The sequence below is a fragment of the Mizuhopecten yessoensis genome, unplaced genomic scaffold (genome assembly GCF_002113885.1).
Source record: "Mizuhopecten yessoensis strain PY_sf001 unplaced genomic scaffold, ASM211388v2 scaffold1379, whole genome shotgun sequence".
In the NCBI taxonomy this organism is placed as follows: domain Eukaryota; kingdom Metazoa; phylum Mollusca; class Bivalvia; order Pectinida; family Pectinidae; genus Mizuhopecten; species Mizuhopecten yessoensis.
In genome coordinates, this window is record NW_018404017.1 from 420,712 (window position 1) to 445,965 (window position 25,254).

At 35.9% G+C, this 25,254-nt stretch overlaps 2 protein-coding genes across 3 annotated transcripts in view; one reads left to right on the forward strand and one right to left on the reverse strand.

The window, feature by feature from the left end:
* Positions 1-6,557: 6,557 nt before the first annotated feature.
* Positions 6,558-17,708, reverse strand: LOC110460746 (solute carrier family 35 member E2-like). Its single transcript, XM_021513857.1, has 7 exons — positions 17,641-17,708; positions 11,351-11,871; positions 9,634-9,769; positions 8,953-9,201; positions 8,545-8,598; positions 8,017-8,220; positions 6,558-6,975 (listed from the first exon to the last, which is right to left on the reverse strand). Exons 2-7 carry the CDS (start codon positions 11,658-11,660, stop codon positions 6,762-6,764), a joined length of 1,167 nt encoding a protein of 388 aa, XP_021369532.1. The 5' UTR covers positions 11,661-11,871; positions 17,641-17,708; the 3' UTR covers positions 6,558-6,761.
* A 120-nt stretch (positions 17,709-17,828) lies between these two features.
* Positions 17,829-25,254, forward strand: part of LOC110460754 (ubiquitin conjugation factor E4 B-like) — a 41,741-nt gene continuing 34,315 nt past the window's right edge. The window contains exons 1-7 of one of the 2 annotated variants that reach the window (XM_021513870.1): positions 17,829-18,017; positions 19,491-19,653; positions 20,921-20,996; positions 22,349-22,442; positions 22,926-23,061; positions 23,425-23,572; positions 24,234-24,378. In XM_021513870.1, the coding sequence (XP_021369545.1) occupies positions 17,994-18,017; positions 19,491-19,653; positions 20,921-20,996; positions 22,349-22,442; positions 22,926-23,061; positions 23,425-23,572; positions 24,234-24,378 (786 nt within the window). In that variant the 5' untranslated portion in view covers positions 17,829-17,993. The remainder of the gene's footprint in view (positions 18,018-19,490; positions 19,654-20,920; positions 20,997-22,348; positions 22,443-22,925; positions 23,062-23,424; positions 23,573-24,233; positions 24,379-25,254) is intronic. The other variant, XM_021513877.1, reaches the window with a different exon arrangement.

Genomic DNA, 25,254 nt, shown 5'->3' on the forward strand with positions numbered 1-25,254 from the left:
TTTTAAACTCATTTTTAAAGTAAAAAACAAAAGGCCAAATGGGCCTGCATCACTCACCTGGTATTAATCTCACACTTGTAATCTTAAAACGGACTAAAATACAGCTACAGGCAGAATATCAGTGTTTGATTCATAAGAACCTATTAAAAGATTTAACATATGTCGCCTGTGACCTTGAATGTCGAACAAGGACATTATAATATTAGGTGCAACAGAGTTTATAGTCTTCAAACCCAGCATGCTTCTGGCAAAATATCATTACCCTGGACCTTTCGGTTATACAGAACAAATCATTTAAAGATTTAAACATACATTGACCACTGTGACCTTGAATATGAGCGAAGGTCATTCACTTGGTAGTCCTTCATCCCAGTATGTTAATGGCCAAATATCATCCCCCTTGGCCTTTTGCTTATTAAGAATAAGTCATTCAATGGTTTTAAACATATTTGACCCCTGTGACCTTGAATATAAGGCAAGGTCATTTATTTGAACATACTTGGTAGCCCTTCATCCAAGCATGTTACTGGCAAAATATCATTATCATCATCTTAGGCCTCTTGGTTATTCAGAAGAAGTTGTTTAAAGATTTTAACATATTTGACCCCTGTGACCTTGAAAATTGATGAAGGTCATTTATTTGAACAAACTTGGTAGCCCTTCATCCAAGCATGCTTCTGGCCAAATACCACCCTAGGCCTTTTGGTTACTGAGAAGAAGTTGTTTAAAGTAAAAATTTGACGCCGGACGGACGCTAACAAGTATCATTTTCAAGTCACATATAAACAAGTTACATTTTATTTCACATACAAGAAAACCAGTACTGATGTGTCAGAAAAATGAGATCTGATAATCAACATGCCACATAATGACTAGAACAATCGTGTCAACAATATGTCACTAGTGGATTTTTTTCACATCTGATGTTAAGATAATATTTCCATTAGAACACAATCTATGTTTTTCTGAAAACAGTGTCAGTGGCTTATCACCTTAACTATAAGTGTAATAATGATTCATATTGTCAAATAGTTCATGATTAATAAAAAGGCACTTACATTAGAAATTCTAAGCACTTGAATATATCAATAATTGTGATCTATATTTATTATGACTAAAATGTAGATATAATTCAGAACGCAGTTAACATGGTACACAACTAAAATATGAAACCTTACCGAGTATACTCGGGACCCAACTGTTCAGGCAGATATATCTTTCTCTCACAGACTATCATTCACATATTCATTTTTTTTTTTTTTTTTTAAATTTCCATGACCAACAACAAAATTCATTATAAGCTATCCTTCTGTGCCTGTAGTTGATAGTGTATTTTGATCTCCAGCAGTTCATGTTTTACTGTAAAACTCCATTGTATCAAACACCCGATGATATGAGGCAATAACATGCTACATATTTACTTCAATAAATAGAGTTTGATGTTCATGAGACAATTTTTTGTCTGGCAACAATAAAATAACTTACAGAGGGCATAAACTTAACAAGCACCATTGTTCGTACCCCTCATGCTTTACTCAAGAAATTTAAATAATTAACATATGCCTAAGTGATGCTATAAAGTCTATTTTATACTGTAACAGCTAAGTGATGTTATAAAGTCTATTTTATACTGTAACAGCTAAGTGATGCTATAAACTCTATTTTATACTGTAACAGCTAGGTGATGCTATAAAGTCTATTTTATACTGTAACAGCTAAGTGATGCTTTAAAGTCTATTTTAATATACTGTAACAGCTAAGTGATGCTATAAAGTCTATTTTATACTGTAACAGTTATTTTCTACACATTACTTAAACCTCAGTCCTATTTAATAACATGAGTTTTTGAATTACTTAAAACTGGACTTACCAATGGCTGAGTTGGAAACTTTTTGCCTTCTTGAAAAGACATAAACACATGGAACAAAATGATAAGAAAATAATTATTATTTAATAGTAGTCAAAGGTAAAAGTTCGCAATACATCAAAACGGCAACAGTTTGATTCCCCGATCAGATGTGAATTTTTTCTGGGTACTCAAGTTTGTTCCCCTTCTTTTTAAATCATGTCTTGTCTTAGTTAAAACATGAGCTTAAAATCAAACATTACACAAATTGGCCTCTATTTGATCTTAAAAGTTACAGATTTTGTTAAAAAATTCTTTAAAAGATAAGTGCACAACACTTTTTAGAGCTTTTACATTGTTTGGTGTGCTGTCAAGGATTTGTCTACCTGGGACGGACAACTTCCCCCACAGGAAAAGTTTAGCCTGTCTAGTTAGCAGATCTTGTGTCATACCGAAACAGGGTCAATAACTGTTCTACTATACCAATCAAATGCATATTTGATATAATTCAGTAACAAGAGGCCTAGAGGGCCTGTATTGCTCACCTTGATATTTAATGCAATCATGACAAGGCATTCTCATTTAGAGCAATATTGCAAATAAGTCTCCAGGCGCAGGGCCACTGGTTGATTTGTTAATCCTGAAAGGATGCCTGTGCTGGTTTCTTCATGCCCAGCAATTGTACATATGGTTAGGGGTGTGTATCTCAACTGTTTCCATGTTATGACCAAGCCCCCAGGGGCGAGAACAGACCAAGAAGCAATCCAAGTAGCATGGATGTTTTTTCTCATCATACCAAGCAAAGTAAGACTTTAAAGGATTTACCTATATTTCCTTTATAAAATCCTGCCCCTCTGCCCAAAGGCAGCCACACCCCTTCTCCAAAGGATGCTCCAGACCAAATTTAGGCAAAATTATTTCAACAGTTCTGGATAAGTGACCTTTTAGAGGAAAAGCGGACAAATGGGATGACGGATACCACTCTATAGTATAAGCTCACTTGCCCTTCATACAGAGCTTCTTTAAAATGACTTTTTGACAAAAGAATGAAGATTTCAGGGTGGGGTCTTTGCTATTTATATCACATTATGTATTCTTAGCAAATCAACAGAAGTATTTGACATTCAGATGCAAAAAATGTAATACATGTATAAAAGAAAATATTTCAGCTACGTTTTTTTTCCTCATTAATTCGACCCATGTTTCTAGTGCAGGAGCACTCAAGATATGTTTTATAATAAGACTCCATCGCCCCTCCCCGTCCTCCTTACCTAAACGAGTGTTTAATTGTAATGATTATGAGGATTGTATCTGGAAACAAGCCCCGATCTAGATACAAGATAAACCCAGCACCCAACAGAAACTTCTGGACTTCCTTTTGATGGCCATGAACCTTAGTGCCCTGCATGGCCTATGTGATAGTTTAACTTCCTTGAGTAATCTCTGAGAATTAAATGTAAAATATTTCAGTATTTTTGTCAATGTGTCTGTATCTTATTTCATACATACCACTTGTGATCTGATTATTGTCCAATCATATTATCTAAACAATTATTTGTAGAATCAAGCTGCATCACTAATACTGCAATGGACCAGCAAATGGAATCAAGTTGTAGGAATTAAAATATATACATAATGAGCATGAATTTTGTAATGTTTACTAGTGCTTTTAAATATTTACTCTAAATAAGCATAAAATAGATTTGTTCAAACAAAACACCGATCATACTAAATATTCTATGAAACCCATGATTGTGTTAAATATATGGCCAATGTATATAAAACAATGTAATTTTTTTTATATCATTTTGGTCCCAATTGAAAAAGTGCCATGGTCATGGTTATGCATTTATGCTGTCATTTGTGGTGAAAAACTGATGGTAAGGATAACCCCTCCCCCCACTGTGGCAACACTTGTACACTGATGGTAAGGATATCCCCTCCCCCACTGTGGCAACACTTGTACACTGATGGGAAGGATATCCCCTCCCCCCACTGTGACAACAATTGTACACTGATGGTAAGGATATCCCCTCCCCCCACTGTGACAACAATTGTACACTGATGGTAAGGATATCCCCTCCCCCCACTGTGCCAACACTTGTACACTGATGGTAAGGATATCCCATCCCCCCACTGTGGCAACACTTGTACACTGATGGGAAGGATATCCCCTCCCCCCACTGTGACAACAATTGTACACTGATGGTAAGGATATCCCCTCCCCCCACTGTAGCAACTCTTGTACACTGATGGTAAGGATATCCCCTCCCCCCCCTGTGGCAACACTTGTACACTGATGGTAAGATATCCCCTCCCCCACTGTGGCAACACTTGTACACTGATGGTAAGGATAACCACTCCCCCAATGTAGCAACACTTGTACACTGAGGGTAAGGATAACCCCTCCTCCCACTGTGACAATACTTGTACACTGATGGTAAGGATAACCCCTCCTCCCACTGTGGCAACACTTGTACACTGATGGTAAGGATACCCCCTCCCCCACTGTGACACCACTTGTACACTGATGGTAAGGATATCCCCTCCCACCAGTACTGTGACAACACTTGTACACTGATGGTAAGGATACCCCCTCCCCCACTGTGACACCACTTGTACACTGATGGTAAGGATATCCCCTCTCCAACTGAGACAACACTTGTACAATGATGGTAAGGATATCCCCTCCCCCACTGTGGCAACACTTGTACACTGATGGGAAGGATATCCCCTCCCCCCACTGTGACAACAATTGTACACTGATGGTAAGGATATCCCCTCCCCCCAGTACTGTGACAACACTTGTACACTGATGGTAAGGATAACCACTCCCCCAATGTAGCAACACTTGTACACTGAGGGTAAGGATAACCCCTCCTCCCACTGTGACAATACTTGTACACTGATGGTAAGGATAACCCCTCTCCCCACTGTGACAACACTTGTACACTGAGGGTAAGGATATCCCCTCCCCCCACTGTAGCAACTCTTGTACACTGATGGTAAGGATATCCCCTCCCCCCACTGTGCCAACACTTGTACACTGAGGGTAAGGATATCCCCTCCCCCCACTGTAGCAACTCTTGTACACTGATGGTAAGGATATCCCCTCCCCCCCCTGTGGCAACACTTGTACACTGATGGTAAGGATATCCCCTCCCCCCCCTGTGGCAACACTTGTACACTGATGGTAAGGATAACCCCTCCTCCCACTGTGGCAACAAAGTGCCATGGTCATGGTTATGCATTTATGCTGTCAATTGTGGTGAAAAACTGATGGTAAGGATAACCCCTCCCCCCACTGTGGCAACACTTGTACACTGATGGGAAGGATATCCCCTCCCCCCACTGTGACAACAATTGTACACTGATGGTAAGGATATCCCCTCCCCTCACTGTGGCAACGCTTGTACACTGATGGTAAGGATAACCCCTCCTCCCACTGTGACAATACTTGTACACTGATGGTAAGGATAACCCCTCCCCCCACTGTAGCAACACTTACAAAGTTCATATACATTGGTTTGCTTTCTGCATATTTTGGTTTCATAATGGGAAAAGTTGAAAAGAAAATTTCACACTTAATTATCTTTCATTAAATGCAAACACAATAAGTGTGCATAAAAAAAGAGACCTAAAATGCAAAAAAACAACTTTATATTGTATGACATAAATTACATGGCAGAAATCATTGTGTAATGTCAAAAACAATGAAACAACATTAATAACTTAAAACACGGCATCATAAGTGATACAAATCCCCTCGCATTCACACATTGTGACATATATGTAAAAAGAAATGAAGTCGATAGAGCGATGACAAAGTTTTTGGTAAAAATAGTAAAAGTGACCTTGACCTTTAATGCAGTAACCTGAAACGCGAAAATTGTTCAAGACATTGCCATACCCAACTCTTGTATGAAGTTTCATGAAATTGCATTGAGGAATGAAGTTGATAGAGCGATGACAAAGTTTTTCTTATAATAGTAACAGGGAACTTGACCTTAAGTATAGAACCGGGAAACAAGAACTTGTCCAAGACATTGCCATACCAAACACTTGCATGAAGTTTCATAAAATTCTGTTCAGTATTAAATGAAGTCGCTAGAGTGATGACAATTTTTTTTCCTAGAATAGTAACAGTGACCTTGACCTTCAAAGTAGAACTCCGAAACGCCAACATGTTCAAGGTATTGTCATATCAAACACATTTATCAAGTTTCATGAAATTTCATTCCAGTAATGAAGTCGGTGCAGAGCAATGATAAAGTTTTTATAAAAATAGTAACAGTGATCTTGACCTTCAAGGTAGAAACCTTAAACGCAAACCTGGTCAAGGTATTGTCATACTACAATCTAGTATCAAGTTTCATGTAATTCCCTTGAGGAATGAAGTTGCTGGTAATATAATTCTTTTCAGTGAAGACAGAAAAAGGGGGAGTATACTTTTCAGAACTGAGATGAGGAGTCCCAAAGAGACATACAAATCTATGACATGAATCATTGATATACTAAACAAAGCATATCTCAATCCATTTACTGATTCAAATTGACTTGTTAATTTGATTGTCATCTTGTACATTTTCAAATGTACAAATGCTGTTCTGACGAAGGTGACAGAGATCATATGTTATGAAGATGTTTTTCCTTAAAACTACTGGTTTTATAAAATTCCTTTGAACAAAATATAACAAAATAAACATTCAACCAAATTTTAAAGACTTAAAAGTTTTACTGTATACAGAAAACAAAAGTGTCCAGGCTAACAAGGCTGAAGTTTACTGTACACAGAAACATAACTGTGCCGACAAATAAAAATCTAACAGTACCAACATATGTCCATGTTACTTAATGTCATTGTACTATAATTAACAATCATCATGGAAAAAACAAAATAACATATCAAAGTTGCTCAGATTTCCTTGGCATCCCCCATCAGCGAGGGGCTGGGTCGGTAAAGCTGCTTTAGATTTTGTAAATTCTGGTCATACTCTTTGGCCTTTGTATACAGCAGCACTCCAATGGTAACAACACATGTACCTAGTCCGCTGAAGAATGTCACAGGATTGCTGAACAATATCACAGATATCCATATCAGGAATGCTCTCTTTACTGTATTCGCCACACTGTGGAAAGCAAATTTTATAACATTTTGACAAAAACATATAAAAGTAAAAAAAACAACATCTGTAAAACATGACTACCCGGTACCTTTTGACCCTGAAATAGGACCTGATCACCTCATCTAAGGTATTTTCATACTTGACCTTTGTATAAACTTTGATGAAAATCTGTAAAGCATGGAAGTTGGACAACTGGGTAAAACCCTATATTAATTGATTAGAAAGTACAGCTGCTAGTGGCCATTATACACATTTAAATTCAAAAATATCCCATTCAAATTGAGAAATATACCATTATTATCACCAATAAAAACAGCTGTGATAATCAGACTTCTGTCCAACAAAGGTACATGAAAATTTGATACATTAAAACAAAATTTGAAAATTAACTATCAAGAGTTTGATTAACACGATAATCATCCATCACGAGTTTGGGAACCTTTTTCTCGATGTTAAGGTATTATATCTAAACAAGCCATTCCGATTGATATGTCTCACCTGTGCCCCGCTTTGACCGTCAATGCACATATCAGAGAAACTAACTTAAACGCTAAAACTTAATGTTGATGGAGATGCTGAAAAAGGCAATGGACCATGAAAGGTAGGCTGCATCCAGCATTTGATGCATGAGTAGAAGTGAACTACCTAAGATGCATCTATGGTTCAAGTTTGGTTGGTCTAGCACTTATACTTTCAGTGAAACTAAGTTAAACGCAAAAACTTAATGTTGAGGGCGTCGCCGGAAATGCAACACCTTTGTCTCGCTTCCACTACTTCGTGGCGGCAAGACAAAAATCATGTTTTTATTGGGAATACAGTATTTCTGTTTCTGATCGGGGAAACAATTGCCATTACCTATGATATCATAAATTAATAAGAAGGTTGACCAATGAAATAATGTCAAGGGTGTTGCCAACTAGTGGCACTGCGGGTAACCAACACTATCCAACGAGTCGTTAGTGAGGAAACCTATAGTGGTCGTGGGAGAAATTATTATCTTATCTTAAACCTGTCTAATCAATGTAACAGGTAATATTTACTTACCTATGTGTAACAGGTGATATATATCCCATTAACACATACGCTGATATACTTTGGAAATGAAAAAATGTGCCATTTATTATGAGCACAATTAACATGGTAAAGTCTAATGATTTCTGTGCATTTGGCAGATCTATGAGAAAGAAACAGGCTGGAATTTGTACAATTATTGATGAAATACTGGTGTAGAACTGCAACTCTGCTGGACTGAAAGACAAAAGAAACATAAATTATTACACTAGTTACTGTATAAAGACACAGGCTAACACATTCCCACCCAAAATTGACAAACAGGCAATAATCTAAGGTACCAGTCATGTGATGATGTTTTGTAATTATCATCCACCTATTTGCTGTTTGTTATATCAGAACCAGACAAGAAATTAAAACTTATATAAAACATTAGCCAATACAGCCACACTACTTATTGACTAACTCAGCTATCACGTCAATAACTGTACTGTAGGTGAACGTTAACTTCTACACCTCTCGCAGCCATACCAAAAGTCCGGATAACTGAGTTTTACTTACGTGTATTTGTATTTCTCCCCACTAATCAGTAATTTGGAATAAACATTTTGAATACTGAAATAGAGAAATAAAAAAGATAGGAAAAGAATACAATGAATATGTGAAAAACTATAATCTGTTTACAATCGCCTTTATAAAATAGTTACACTGGTCGACTGATAGGCTAAGCAGTGACCCATTTTCACAGGTCATGTACATAACGGTAATAAAAATAATGGCATTATGCTATATTTATCAGAGGCAGCATACTTAAACAAGAGGCCCAAAGGCCTTAGCGGTCATAGGTTATATCAGTTTAAATCCTCATTATTTGCTCTCAACTAAATCCTTTGTAGATGCACAAACAAATGAAATTAAGTCTTCACAAAAGTTTAATGATTCACATTTTCTGCCAATACCAAGACTCACCACTCTGTTAGATTTGTTGCCAATGCAGCTATAAAACCCTGAATATTAAAACTGAGTTCGTAGGCTGAACACAGGGCCAGTCCGGCCATGATAGGGATGAGGGAAAGGAATGTGTACACCCCCGTATACTCTCCAATCAACATCCATGATATAGCCACGGTGAATAATGGAGCCGAACTCTTCACTGTCTCCGTAAATGAGACAGCGACAAACTTTAGGGCCACTAGTCCAAGAACTACAGTGGAAAATCTGCAAAAGATTTAATACATGAATATGTAGCCCATACATAGCTTGTTATAATAACTTCATAAGAAACATATGTATCGTCCATGAGAAATAGTAGAACCGTGGCATATGGAAACCATCAGAAACAATGTATTGTTGTTATTATTTTGAATCATCAAATATAGGTCTGCAGTCACCCCATGATAATGGGTTAACTCTAGACATGTCATTGGAAACACAAATATTACAGGGGTTCAAAAGGAACAGATAACAAACATAGTAATGAGTACAGCAGATCAAGTTTGGTTTGTGAAATGTCTGCTAAAAAATTGACACAAAACTATGATTTCTAGAGGAAGCACACATTAGTCACATTGAACAATCATCTCATGGACTACAGCAAACACATCTTTCTTTGAACCTGAATATACATGGTATATTGATTAATTCAGTTACCTCATCGTTCCAACTAATATCATATTTCTCCAAAAGTTTGGAGGCTTTCCATCTCTCTCTACAGGTTTGTAGAATCCGAGCGGTAGGTACATTTGTAAAAACCCACAAACTGTGGTCATCACCATTTGCATGGCTCCTGTAAAAAAAATCTCGAAAAATGATAAGAATTTATATTTAGACATACAGTACATTACCTATTAACTTATAAATGTAGTTGGAAATCTTAAAAAAAAATCTCGAAAAATGAACATTTTGATCATTTTTTGACTCAAAGAGCTGATCAGACTTTGAACAACCTGGCAAAGGGAGATAATTCTGATAACACAAATCACAGGTATAATAGGTAAGGTAGCATATACCCTTAACTTTAATACCAATCACAAGTATACAAGTGTGTAAGATGGCAAATAACCTAACTCTAATAATAATTACAGGTATAATACAAAAGTTAGCATATTATCATTACTCTAATAACGAGTGTAAGCTTAAGGTAGCATATTCCCTTAAGTCCTGAACACTAATACCAATATGAGGTATAATGCGTAATGTAGCATATAACCTTAACTCTAATTGTATCAAAGGTATAATGTGTAAGGTAGCATATAACCTTAACTCTAATACATATCAAAGGTATAATGTGTAAGGTAGCATGCGTACCCTCCAATAACTCTAGACTATATTATATAAGCTTTTAAGGAACACTGGCTACCAAACTGTTGTCTTTCTTTCATATGATTAGTACAGGCCCCGTTCAGCAGAGAAAGAATGATTTCAACATATTAGAGCTGGAAAGTGAAAACCTAACACACTACTGAGTTGCATGTAAGTGAGAATGTAACAATCAAGTGAGGTACGTATACATCCTTGTGAAAATTAAACAACAAAATGTTATTGTTGTGTTCTTATCCATTAAAACAATCTGCTATGGGTTAAAATCAGTGTACCTACCACACTAATTATAATAAATCATCAGAAAGTATGATATACATTGTATTCCGTCTTTGCATATTGCAGAGTTATCTTCTCTTGGGAGCAGGTATTGATTGTTACGTCACTTGTTTGTGAGAGTAACGTCATCAATTTTTGAGAAAACGACGTAATTTTCTCACACAAACCAATGAGGTAACAATCAATGCCTGCTCACAAGAGAAGATAACTCTGCAATACGCAAAGACGGAATTAAATTATCAGGAATTTATTTTATGAATTTCCATTTTTCTTGGGTTGATTGTGAAAAACTCATGCTGCAAATGTATATGATCATCTCAAAACGACTTTTCATTATTTTCCTCATTTGTCTTTTGTTATTAGAACATAGGAATGTCCATTGTCATGATCACATTATTTAGAAATTTTCTTGAAGGGAAATCATAAAATGAATTGTGTTGTGGTTAAAAAGAAATTTTAAATAATAATAAAACACTTTTGCAAATTGGATTTTTTTCTTCTAATCATTAAAACAATGAACAACCTTGATATGGTTATATGAGTTTTATGAGGAGGAAGTCTGTTGACATTTTGTTAGTGATTTTTTTGCTCACTCTTACAGTCAAATACAGGCTGTTTTTTCCCTAGCTTTAAAGTGCCTTATTTTCCCAAAATGACCAAGAATGAGGAATATATATCCCCCATTACAATAAAAATACTGCTGTATTTTTAGAATTCATAAAGGAACAGGCTGCTGTAAAATCTAGGTAAAAAAACACTGCAGTTATACCTAGGAGTGCTGGATCTCCACGAAGTGTGGCAAGGATGTACTTGTTCAGGAATAGAGTGCATGCACTGAAGATGTACCAGAGGACGAGGAAAAGGAAAGCTCGTGCGTTCAGGATTCCCTGCTTCTCCTCCGAGGTTTGCTGCACCACATGCTTTGTAGCAGGCTGCATCTTCACGATGTCCAGAGACATGTCTATGTGGTTGTGTTGTCCCGGCCTTGTAGACAAGGTTTCATTACTTCCACTGTCAGACATATTCATCATCAAGGGCAAGATCTTTTTCACAAAGCCTACTTTGATGCTTTTTAACATGAATGGCTCAATATAGAAAAATACAGCTATCGATTTGTTTACTTTATTTGATTCCTTCTGACACAGAATATGCTGCTAAGCTAGAGCTCATTACATTTCCCAAATTGTTCCTTTACATTCACTTTCAGTAAGGTATGTCTGAAGAATTATATTGGTTACCAACACTGGTCCCAAACTTAGATTCACAAGCATGTTTACATCATCGAAACATCTGAAATGTAAAAGAAACTTATTATCATTTTATGTTATTGACAAATGAGTCAAGAAAAACATTTAAATTTCTTTGTCATGGAAAATGTTGATCCACAGGTACTAGCCTCGTCTGTCAATACACCTATAATATAATCACAGGTACATGTACTAGCCTCGTCTGTCAATACACCTATAATATAATCACAGGTACTATCCTCGTCTGTCAATACACCTATAATATAATCACAGGAACTAGCCTAGTCTGTCAATACACCTATAATATAATCACAGGGACATGTACTAGCCTCGTCTGTCAATACACCTATAATAAAATCACAGGTACTAGCCTCGTCTGTCAATACACCTATAATATAATTACAGGTACTAGCCTCGTCTGTCAATACACCTATAATATAAACTATAGGTGTAATGACAGACGAGGCTAGTACCTGTGGTTGATCTTAAAAAGTGTTTGTTTAGATTAACACAGATAAAGCTATGACTGGTTAAGCTAAGCAGCATTATATACTTGTAGAACTATATTTGACTGTGACAGCAATATATGTAGTAACTTTAAGTCAATTACTTAGTCTTTATTAGTTAATACTAGTAAATTAAACAAATGTTTGAACTGACCACAACGCTCCACTTTGTTATAGCTGATGAACACGAACATCTACACCATAAATATTTCAACAACTATTGTATGTCCTTCAGTGTTCTCATTATAAGTCAGTATCTTACATGCAGGTTTATATGGTTATAATAAAACCAAAATGTAAATGTCTTGTTCTCTGCGGCCACAGCCGAGGATTTTAACCTCTGTCATCAGTAAAAGTCTAAGATTAACTGCCACCATACTTATTGATTTTAACATATCTGAAATCTAAGGCCAAATACAAATATAGCTGTGTTTCCCGTTTCCTGACCAACCCTATTTTTTCATGCAGACCCTAATACATTTTAATGGTTTTTCACAGTCACTGTTATGCATTTATTAGCCGTTTATTTGTTTAAGTGGTATATTTTGCTTTATTTTTTTTTAGCCTTACAATTGGCTCATGATCAGTGCCAGAGTTTTATTTGAAGATAGTGACTAAGTAGCCGTAGATAATTGTGGCTATGATATAAGTTGGAATCCGTAGATTAGTGTGACCATCTGTAGTCTAGGAGGGGGAAGTCCTGTCTGTGATGTCAGTGTTAGCTGATTCTGTGTAGTTTTACGTTTTATAGTTGGAGATAAGTTTGGAGTGGAGAGATTGAGTTCACAATAGTGAAGACATGTATATTTTATGATGGATTAAAATTTTGTGTTGTAAATACAGTGTAAATATAAATGTACTTATTTTGTTGTTCAATCAATTTGAACTGGAGGCAGTGGAAATTGAGAACAGAAAGTATCAGTATTACAAAAGAGAATGTAACACTGGTGACCATCAGTGGAGTTTGGATTACTAAAAACTAGTGTCAAGCAGTAGGGAAACTACATATTTTTAACATTCACAAAGGTAATCAGGAGATAATCTTCACCAGAAAACAAAATAAAATAAAATGTTTTTCCTACCTACCTACCCTATTTTTTTTGGGAACCGAAACAGGAAACACACATATTTTTATTTGGCCTAAGTGTCACTACCATTAAGTTATACATATTCTAAATTACAGTACAATACATATATACATGTCATTATCTTAACTTCCTACTTGCCAAGTTTCCCTATTTAGGAGGGAGACTCCTGATTATAGAACCTGCATGACTCTAACCACTAACCCACAGTTCGTCGGATGGGACAACAAAAGGTGTCCCGTGTGAGAACTGTCCAAACGCCGACAGAACACCGACCTCCGTCAGTGAGACGAAACCCGCATGGGTGGAGTCATGCAGGCGATAAACCTGTCAACCAACCAACCAACCAACCAAGAACTGTCCAATCTCGCACGAAAAAGATCCCTCTGAGTTTTTCGAAAAAGAGTAGGCGAGTAGCGCCGAAACAGAGGATAGGGTTAGATTTGTTTTCAACAGATAGAACTAGCTGGCGGCGGCTCAGTTCCTCACTGTCACGATCTATGTATTCTTGTTGTACGTTTCGTGTGTGTCTGTATTAATTGTGTCGTGTCGTTACTACCTGTATGACGCAACAGAGGTTCCGTAGTGGACGAGTAGTGGGTAAGTGAGTATGCACGAGCAGGAGCCATGACAGTGATCGACCAGGCCGTGTCGACTGTTTTTGTTAATAATATGGGCACAGAAACCATCCAGACTGTGGTAAGTATTTAATTGGGAGTTGGTAGTATTATATGTTATATTAATAGTGGGTTATATTATGTTAAACTGTGTTATTTTACCTTGGAATGTTGTTCATGTATTATTCCAACACCGGTCCAATCATGCATATCATCCCGTGATTTGTAATTGTTTACTATGGTTTTATGTACATTAGTTCAATCCTACTTCCAAATATAAATTAAACATGTATATTAGATATTTGGAAGGTATTTAGGTTATTTGTACATTTTATATATCTTTATAAAACTTCAGTGCTAATTGAATTTCATTGTATGGAAGCCCATAGGGAGGGTACGGTTAATTTTCATATAACTTGGTAAACACGTGGATCAGCACTATTACGGGTTAAAACGTGTCACTATTACATTTTCTTGTATATTTATATATATTTATTCACTACTCAAGAGTTATTCAAGTCATATTCGTAATATTAACGATTCATTTTAGGAATAATATTGGAAATGTGCACTTTGAACATTATAAAGCTTATAATTATGTATGTGTGTAATTGTGTGAATTAAACGTGGTTATGTTTCTAAAGCAACAATGCGGGCTGAAGACATGTGATACCAGATGGACAGGACCAACTGGGTCATGATACTGGACCAGATGCTGTCGGACTGGACTTAAAGAAACATTGGATACATGTTGAAGAGAAGGCACATTTTGCCGAGTACTGTTTCTGTGTGTGAAACAAGAGAGAGGACCAACATTTTCCGAGGGTATCGTACGTCATGATGTTGTCAGATCTCTTGTACCTGGAAGTCAGCCAATCAGCGGCTGTGCAGACAGACAAGTGATATTTTGTCTGTAGTTTCTTTCCTTGTGGATATCATTTGTGATATTTGTGGTCAAAAGGACAGACCATCAGTACAGAGTCTGTACCCAGTCTACAGTGCTGTGATCCCATACTCAACGTATTCCTGGATCATGGATGACATTTGATGACCTGTGTAGAGACTTTGTGAATTGTGTGCGAGAGTAATATGTGTATAATTTGTATGTAATCTGCTTCATTTTGTGTTGTATATATAAATTTAGTGTTTTGTTGAACTAATACGTTATTGAGTTTTCTTTTCCCTAATTGGAGATCAACCTCGCTTGTCCCACGTTAAGGCAAATATTAGGCATAGAAGCCGTCTTACAAAAACTTGACTTATACATTAAATACATATAGGATAGACAGCTCCTTCTGTAACCTGTCTCCCTCTCTGAAAATATACCATTCAAAAGTGTATAATTCTTTTTCTCTAGGCGGTATATAAACATATTTTATATATGCTTTTATTTTTTGAGCATGCAGAATCTCTCCCATGGAAATTTCAAAAAGTTGCCAAGAATATAACTTAATGTTTGAAATAATCTAAAACCAGCATATCTAAATGCTGTCAGCTTTAAATTGTCTACATGTTTTTTTTAGTCAACTCTTTTTACATATTTTCAAGCATGTCCCGGGTATCTTTTTCAAAATTTTGATTAGTCCCATTACTGTAGCAGTGTCATTATTTAATGACTAATAGAATCTATCGCTAGTGGTTGTGTAAGATAGAGAAATCTCAACCCGAGGACTAAGATTTTTTGTCCAGAACGAGGCTTGCCGAGTTCTGGACAAAAAATCTTAGTCCGAGGGTTGAGATTTCTCTATCTTACACAACCAGTAGCGATTGATTATTTTTCTCCCATATCTAACAGTATTTTAATGTGAAATAAAGGTTAACATGGACCCAAAACACATACAGGCAATTTGTTGATGGATTGTTGACGTGACGTCATTGTATTGTTGAAGTGACGCCATGCCATTGTTATGAATAGGGGAATCCCCCCACCTCAATCCTAGGGCGGAGACAGATAAATCTAGCACCGGCAAAACGGGAGATAAATCTGTCAGGTGTGGGAGAAAGTTATATCTTTTACCTGTAAAGCTGGTTATTTTTAAACTTAATTCTTCATTAAGAGCAGAGTATTAAGTGATGCGCTTTTACTATATATACAGTGTATCTATATACATGTACACTTTGCTTTATATCAAATGACACCTGTGCAAACCTGTTTGTCAAGGTTCATGGGTCAATCTATTTTTGTGTAAGATTGACCATGGGTCAGTGCGCACCCGCGCTTTTGGGGGCATTGTCACTCCCGTACAAGTTTATAGATGTGTTATGTAATTGTGCAGACTTAGTGCTTATTAGTGAGCTGGGAATTCTAAGTTCATTGTATGCGCAAGATTGGCTACTTGGTCACGTACGGGTTGTCTCCCTGGATTTAGACTCTCTTCGTCTATGAAGATGGTTTAATATATACGGAATAAATCTGAATGGAAACGAAGATAGCGTTGGAGTGATCTATACAAAGAGACCCCTAGAATCAGACTGTTACATTACTAAGATGTATATTTACAATGGGTTATCAAAAAGTTCAACAGGACAAGCATGAGTCCAGTACTAAAATATCTGCGTCCCCACAATCACTTCGATTCACTATCAAATAATTAATTTTACTGTGCAGATACTGGTCAGTTGTTAAAACTCATTTTTTTTTTAAAGATGCTGTTTTAATTTACCTACAATGTACATCACAATATAGAGCTTCATACATGTATATGTACAGTCAGTGTTCTATCTGGTTGTCAGCAAAAAACAGACTGCATTTTCAGAATTTTGAGCCATCTTATTATTTGGAATAGTGTTTGTGTTTATGATATTTTACCTGTCCATATTGAACCGACTACTTATGACAATCAGTCACCTGTTTGAAAACTTAATGAGATCACCAACATGAGTGATACCTGTGTCAGGTCGTTCGCCCTAAATCCTGTTCATGTCGGGACATTTCTCCCTTAAAATAATTTTAAGATGAATTTTCTTAGTCCTGTACTGTAGTTGTGTATGGCTATTGGTATGTGGTTGACCAGTTTTACACATACAACGTTGCATGAAATCTTCAGACAAGACATATGCTTGTGAATCCATGGACTTGGATCTTATTCTGTGGGGAAACATGAAAATAGTAAGCTTTTTAATGATTAAAAACATTTCAAACAGATGTTCATGACTTTAAATTATATAATTATAACCTTTGGCGAACTGAATTAAGGCGAAACGACCTGTATATCAAACGTGATTTATGGCGAATCGACCCGGATCAAGTGATACCCTGCCTGCAGGTGTCCAAGTCTAAACACTAGAAACTCTACATTAGTACAACGTAGACTTTTTCATGCTTTTGATTTTTTGTTGAAAGCCTAACGACGTTTTGACGGCATTGAATATGAAAATAGTCACATACGATAAGCTGGGAATGCTAGTAAGTAAGAAATATGACAGAAGGCCCTCCCAACGTATCTAACTGTGAATGAAGTTTTACATATCACTTCGCTGTCAGTGTCACTGCACGTCAGTGAACCCTTTATAGAACGATCTTCTAAGAGGGATTCTTTTAAAGGCAGGCTTCCAATAATACATTTGATCAGGTCTCTTGTATTAATGCACACTGTATACTTACGTTATTTTTTTTCAAATGCAGGTTGCAAAAGATCCGCAAGATATTTTGCCAACACACACCTTGCAGATGATCTTGATTATGACAAAGCTTGAATAAAGCACAACAGGTTACACTTCTCCGGCAAACATTTAACTGAATCTAATTTCCCCAAGACTACGTTGTTTTCTACTTCCGGGTCAAGTATTGATATGACGTCACGAATGATGGCAGGCGAGAGACATCAGAAGCAGTTCTTAGTTCTTGAATGAAAGAAAATTATATGCTTTGATTCTAAAGACGAAACAAATGTCTAAAAACATTCATCGATCGCACAAACACTAGCTTGTAGGTATATATTTCAGCTTACAGACACCATGAGTGAACTTACACCGGACGAAGTGAGTATTTTTAGCTGGACACGAATTTGCCTTGATCCATTTCGGACTGCTTTGTTTGTTTACATACATGCTTTGATGTGTCAGATTACAGGAATTTTAGACTTGACAACTCATATATTTTCCGAAACAACAGATAAAGGCTACTGTAAGTGAAGCAGTATCTTCTGGTGTAGCACAAGCATCACTATCAAATAGTTCTGCAGAATTCTAGAAAAATAAATAAAAAATAATATATGTTATTCTCTGGCATATATATCAAAATGTAATAACGTTAAGTGATAATAAAAAGCACAATTTTGTTGTGTTTGATATTTAAAATCGCCAAGAAAAGTCTGATAAAAAAAATGAAGAAAAACCAGTGCTAACGTAATAGCTTGGTATATAAAGATAGCGAATGAATCATTGGGACCCTGCAGGTAGGGCGTAAGAATTGTACCTGCTGCCCCCAATTGCATGATCGTAAGAGGCGACTAAATTTGGGACCTTATCTCTTCTCTCCTTTCTAAATAACTTTCTTCTTCCTAATGTCTCCCTTGACAATGCCTCACTTTTGGCCATTTGTTGAGCGTTCGCCCCTGTGAGGAAGGCTTTGGGTTCTGTCCCCTGGCCGAGACATACCAAAGTCTTTAAAAATGGTAGTTTCTACTCCTGCTTAACGCTCAGCAAATTAGGAGTGGGACGACTGGTTCGCCCGTTGTCAGTATAATGTGACCGGGTGGGGCGTCCTGCTGGGTGTCTTCGGCAGTATGTTTCAGTGAGATAGCACTATAAAGTCGGCATCAGTTCCGCGCTATCACAAGGAGACAAACACAAACATATCGCAGCCTCCCAAAATACACACACATATACTACACGCATGCATCTTGCACACAGGGGAGGCCGTCCTTAAATGACCTTAGCTGTTAATAGGACGTTAAACAAAATCAAACAAACAATCATTGGTTCATGACAGACTGTCAGTACAAGGTTTTATAACCTGGATGGAGCAAAGTACTGGGACCTTATTGCTTACTTCAGAGACTAGGAATTCTATCTATATATGTTATACTCCACAGAGACCAAAATGGCTTTAATGCGGAGGATTGAGTGTGTTCTGGGTTGGGTGTTACTTTAATTCTCACTCCAATGTTCTGGAATGGAGAATAAAATTATGAGATAACAGCCATTTCCTTCTGACTCTTACATAGGGAAAATGTTTCTTCAACGGTCATTAGGTAGAGCATATGTTGGACTAGTAAACCAAACATCCCTGTACAGGTTCCTTTTGGAGGCATTAAACTCTGTTGGGTTGGGTATTTTGCTGTCTCTGTGCTGTGGTGTTCAAGTGGTGTGGCACTATAAAACACACCATTGAAAGAGTAAATGTTCCATAGTATGCATCACAAATTTGTTTTGATTTGCATACATGCTGCATCGATTATACAGTGATGATCATGAACATGAAAGTAAATTGGTTAAATTAATTGTTTGTAGATCAGAAGAAGAAGGTTGGCTAGACTAGGTAGTCAGCCTAACCCATCACCACAAGATGCTTCACGGTCTCAGAGTCAAGGGCAACCTCAAGGCCAGAGCCCTGGAGCCAGTGGTGGTAGTCAAGTGGTATCCATGGAAACTCAGCCAACTAGAACTCCACCGAGTAAGTTTTACTCCTCAATGTCCATCATAAAGACAAACAAAGAAGTGTTTACAGTAAATATAACAAGCAAAAACTTAACCAGAGGTTTTTATATGAAACCCATGGAATTATTTGGAAATAACTATGAATTCCAAAAAATAGTGTCTATTTTGTGTTGGTTGGGAGTCAATATAGTTACTAAGAAGGAGTAAAGTTAACAAATGCTGAACAGATGAGCAATTACATATTAAAGTAAAATCTTTTAGGGACTTATTCATTTGATTTGTGAATTCAACAGCTTCTTATAATTAACAGTCTTTTATTTAATTTGAGGACAGATCATGAAGCTACTAAACCAAACAATTTATGATGATACATGTACAGTACTGTCAAGAGGTACTTTCTGTAGTCTGCCAGAATTTACTATGCATGTGGTGCATTTATAATTATGTTGCTTGTTGAGTGAGAATAAATCTTGTAATACGTATATACTATAACAAGTTTTTTAAGTCACCTAAGTTGCTCATGATCAGTTGACCTAAAAAAAGACTTCTTTGGTGAAACTTACAGGTACATTTTCACTAAAATTCAGATTTTGATGAAACTTGGTGGTAATTATCAGTCTGAAGTGCGGATCAGAATCTGTACTAGAGATGTGGCTGCCCCTCTCCCAGGAGGGCTGGGGCCATAAGGGGCCAAAGTGTACAAAACCTTCAAAAGACTTCTTTTGTATAGATTACAGGTGGACTTTTACTAAAGTGTCGTAGATCATGCTTAGATAATGAGGATCAGAATTTATAATTATATACTCAAGAAGGGACTGACCACCCCATGGGGTCAGATACTTATTACTACTTAGTGCATAACCTGAATCTAACTTACTTTTTTGTTTTACTTCTCCTCTGAAACTTTTTGTCAGAATTTATACTAAAAAAACGGACCTTCTATGGTTTATATAAGGAAATAACTTTTTTGGGTATATTTTGTTGATTTTCAGTGGAAAATAATTCAATCATAGCTGGAATTCTTTTCATACTCTATACATAAATGTTAAATCTTTATCACTCCCCAACATCATTTTGTAAAAACCAAACCACAGTCAGAAAGATGTTTTTGGTTATATATGTACTTTTATTCAATCACATTACAATAACAAGTAACAATTGTATTTTAACTCTGATGACTGTTAAGGACCATGTGCCTCTTTTTTTGGTTTCTATTTCACAACCATCTAAGAAATCCTAAATGAATTGGAAGAAAAAGGATAAATATCACTTTGTTGTTACAGGCAGCTTGAGTGTTGATCCAGTAACTCCAGATTCACAAAGGAGCATGGATATTGATTCTGAATGTTCGGAGAAAAAGTAAGTATTCTCTGTCATACTACTTTATATTGCAATTCTTTATATTTTATTCTGCATCTCGAGTTTTGGGGATTAAGAATTAGCCTCGCTGTATCCTACCTCCCCATCGTATAGGTCACCTAGGGGTGAATGATGAGATGATCAGTTGGGCTAGTTGAACTTTATCTACTATGATTTCTTGTTTTCTGATTCATTGTATAAGTGGCTGAAGTTTTCTTAATGTTGTATCATATCACATACTTGCCAACAGAACTTTCCATGGGGGGATATTACGCTCAGAATAAAACTCATAAATAAAATGTAAATATGTACAACGTAGGGGGAAAATGACACTTTTGAAAAGCATCTTTTGAGCTGTTCTTTCAGATGAATTCATATATAATCTCAGAAAAAAGAATAAGTTAAGCAAATTCACTGGTTGATTTTTTTCTCTCAATTTTATGGTCCAAAATAGGGAGTGTTGGCAAGTATGATATCATAACTTTGATGTTCATGAGATACAAAAAGAAAAGACACTGGCCTTGAGAGCTTGCTCGTTAAAATAAAAAAAATGGCCCACAGTCAAAATTGATTCTCTGGGTCTGTGGCTTCATTGATCCCTGTAATATCAAGGATCTCTTTTATGTGGGGACACTTATAGATTTACGAGTTTGCTTCTTTATTAACCGTATATAAGGTTATATTATTAGTTAAAGTTGAAGTTAAAGTTAGTTTCCAATACAGGAGCCGATAGAGCTCCTCTACACTGGACTCAAAAATTAAACAATTTTATAATATAAAGTTAAAGTTCACTGTTATTAAAATTTGCCCTATAATTATAATAAAGTCCTTCATTCTGCCAAAGTTTATCTTTTCTGTTCTTAAAAGTATTTATATTTGGATGAGATACAATGTCTCCTGAGAGGTTGTTCCAGATTTTGACTGTAAGAAATGTGAAACAGTTTCTCTGTAGGGATGTTAAAGAGAAATTGAAGCAATCATATACAGTTGCTGTAATAAGGAGGATACACATTTGTCCAGTTTAAAATAAATATGTCTGAACTTACAGTATTATTACTATAAGATAAAAGACTGACACAAATATTTGAAATAATGAGTATAAAGTACATGGTGGAACATCAGTATAGTTCACTGGGGAGTATCAGGTATCAGAGAAAAGTTAATCAAAGAAGTGGTCTCTCAACAAATTCTTAAAAAAAGAAGAGCCTGTTCAATATTTCTACTTCTGATTTGAATATTGCAGAATTTCTGTGAAAGATTTCAGTATGAACAAAAGAAGTTTAACAACTGTTCCCATTTTACTGCATTGTCAATTTCCCACAAGAAAAGCTAAATGTTCTGTATGTTTCCAGCAGTTTCCAGTCACAAATGGATGTTGATTCTGGCATAGAAAACCCCATGGAAGTGGATGATACAGAGATGAAATATGATGTGAAAAGGAAGAGGGTAATACTACACAATGTTAACACAAAATGTTAAAACAATATGTATCTCTGAAATGATTCTATAATGTCTTACAGATCTTTGTTATACTGCCAAAGAAAATCTGTAGATTTTGCTGGTCAGTCATCTTTAATTAATTTGTATTGTGATGTTGATAAGCAATTAAGTGTACACAGCTCAGTATCATAATTTATTGGAATGATACACACAGTTGAAATTGAAATCATTTGCTTTTAAAGTGTCAAATCTGAAAAAACATTGGTTACCAGTTCAGTTTTCTCAAATAATTTCAGTTAAAAATAAAACTTTATGAACTAGGAAAATAGTTCCTTATTGACCTGTTATCGAAACAGAGGTATATCCAAGTATAACGCTTTAATTATGTTTATTACATGTATTAAAATCTATTCACTTTTATACAATTTTATCACATGTTACATGTGTTACCAAACAGTATGAGAAATAGCATACTTCCTGTTTTAATAGGACACCAGTATTGGATCAGAGGCTACAAGGGAACAGATGCTATCAACTATCAGTCGGACCTTCTTAGTTTCCTGGAAGGAAGCAAACTCAGAAACTGTGTTCATCCCTGACATTAGTTGTTGTGTGGAGGAAAATGGTGGGTAAAACTCTTTAAAACAATTTAAATGTTTTGTCCCTGCATGTAACATAGCCTGTTGTGTGAAAGATTTTGGTAGTTAGGTTTATCCAAGATCATGAAAAATTCCCCAAACTTTCAGCATTTCCCAAGGTCAAATCAAGAAAATCACATCCATTTTTGGTTTCTCTTCAGTTGTCTGTCGAAACCTTCATGAATAATTGTTTGGATAATTCAGAATTCTTAAACTTTGAATCTTGTTTACTTTACAACAATAGTGATTATATCAGAATATTTTTAACAAGTAAAATTTGATAATGCTAATGAGAAAAATTAACAATTGATAATGTAATAATTTTAAATTTAAAAAAATTTGTTTTGTAGATGACATAGATTACAAAGATCTTGTCAACAATGTTGTAATGGAGGTCCTATTGAAGATAACAGATAGCAAAGACAATCCAGTACTTAAACTCCGCCCACCTATAGAATCCTCTGTGTCACCGCGCAAACATGGCTCTAGTCCAAAAGGGTAAGCTTTTCTGTCTTACATGCACTTCAATAAAGATTTACTGGTTACTTCTGTGAAACCTGTCTGAACTGAACATGATTTCAATTATAGAAGATATCGTTTTAAATAGACAGTTTTTAGATTAAAGCTCACTTGAGTGACCTTAAACTGCTTTCAATGTCATCTGTGTCATATTTGTATAAAATTTATTAATTTAATCAAAATCTTCCAAAGAACCAGAATGCCTAGAATATTTATTTCATGTAGCTATATAGAAAAAACCCACCTCAAACTGGTTCAAACAAATGATGATTTGGTTTTAATGTCAATGTTTTAAATGTGTTTATATTTCTTAAGATCCATTACTTCTAGAATGATATCATTTAAGTTGAAGATTTTTGGGATAAATTGCTATGAAAAGTATTCAAATATAAGCCTTGTCCAATTTTCTAGGTCACAGGTAAAATGCATGAAGTTACAAATTATATGATAAACAACAACAGCTTATTGATTATTGATTAAGGTCCCTGTGTCTCTTTCCAAAAATACCAAATTTACGCAATATACAGTGGAACCTCATTGGAAGTCAAGCTTACAACTTATGCATGGTTTATTTTCGATTTATGTAATACAAGAAAAACTGCAAATAAAATTTTGATTTCTGTGATAAAATGTTTTGCAGAGCACTGAAGTTGGGGGCAGCTCCACTCCCTAAACGAGAATTCTCCCCCAAGTACCCGTCCGAGAAGATTAAGGAGGTGGACATGATAAACTATCTCCTTGACTGCTATGAGCGGGCTGGTATAGAGGAGAGGACAGCCCCAATAGTGAGTAAAGCTAGCTAGTGTTAATGTCACACGAAAACTACACATGAGAGAGTGTGGGTCTGCATGTTTGTGAGAAGATGTCCACACATGATCAGGTATGGGTCTGCATGTTTGTGAGATGTCCACACATGATCAGGTGTGGGTCTGCATGTTTGTGAGAAGATGATTTTTTTATCTGGAGATTTCTCCTACATTTTTATAGCATGTCAGCTAACCACTCTTTGAATGATGCAGATCTTATTTCAATGTAAGAAAGTATATAACACTATATGGCATTCGACGGGCGTATATTGTTCCGCCCCGCAGTACTCTTGTTTATATTTGCAAATGTGATTTGTTAAGGTGAGTAGATAGGACATCTAATTGTAAGTCATCTTCAAGGCCAACATGATATTTTGCATGATTTTTGCAATATCATTAAAAAAAGATAGAAAATAAATTCAGGCTTCCCTTATTGTAATCTGAAAATCAGCAATGAAGGTGGTGCACATCTCAAGTCTTGGTTAAAATTGTTAAAGTGTTTAGAGAAATGTTAAGGATAGTGATTGAGTGCTATTGATTGTATGTGTGTTATTGATTGTAAGTGTGTTATTGATTGTGTGTTATTGATTGTATGTGTGTTATTAATTGTATGTGTGTTATTGATTGTATGTGTGTTATTGATTGTATGTGTGTTATTGATTGTATTTGTGTTATTGATTGTATTTGTGTTATTGATTGTTTGTGTGTTATTGATTGTAAGTGTGTTATTGATTGTATGTGTGTTATTGATTGTATGTGTGTTATTGATTGTATGTGTGTTATTGATTGTATGTGTGTTATTGATTGTATGTGTGTTATTGATTGTATGTGTGTTATTGATTGTATGTGTGTTAT

Coding starts and splice junctions, on each gene's coding strand:
- LOC110460746 (XM_021513857.1), bottom strand. CDS start 11,660: ATGTTAAAAAGCATCAAAGTAGGCTTTGTGAAAAAGATCTTGCCCTTG. Junction 9,770..11,350: donor TGGAGATCCAGCACTCCTAG/GTATAACTGCAG, acceptor TTTTTTTTACAG/GAGCCATGCAAATGGTGATG. Junction 9,202..9,633: donor ATATTAGTTGGAACGATGAG/GTAACTGAATTA, acceptor AATCTTTTGCAG/ATTTTCCACTGTAGTTCTTG.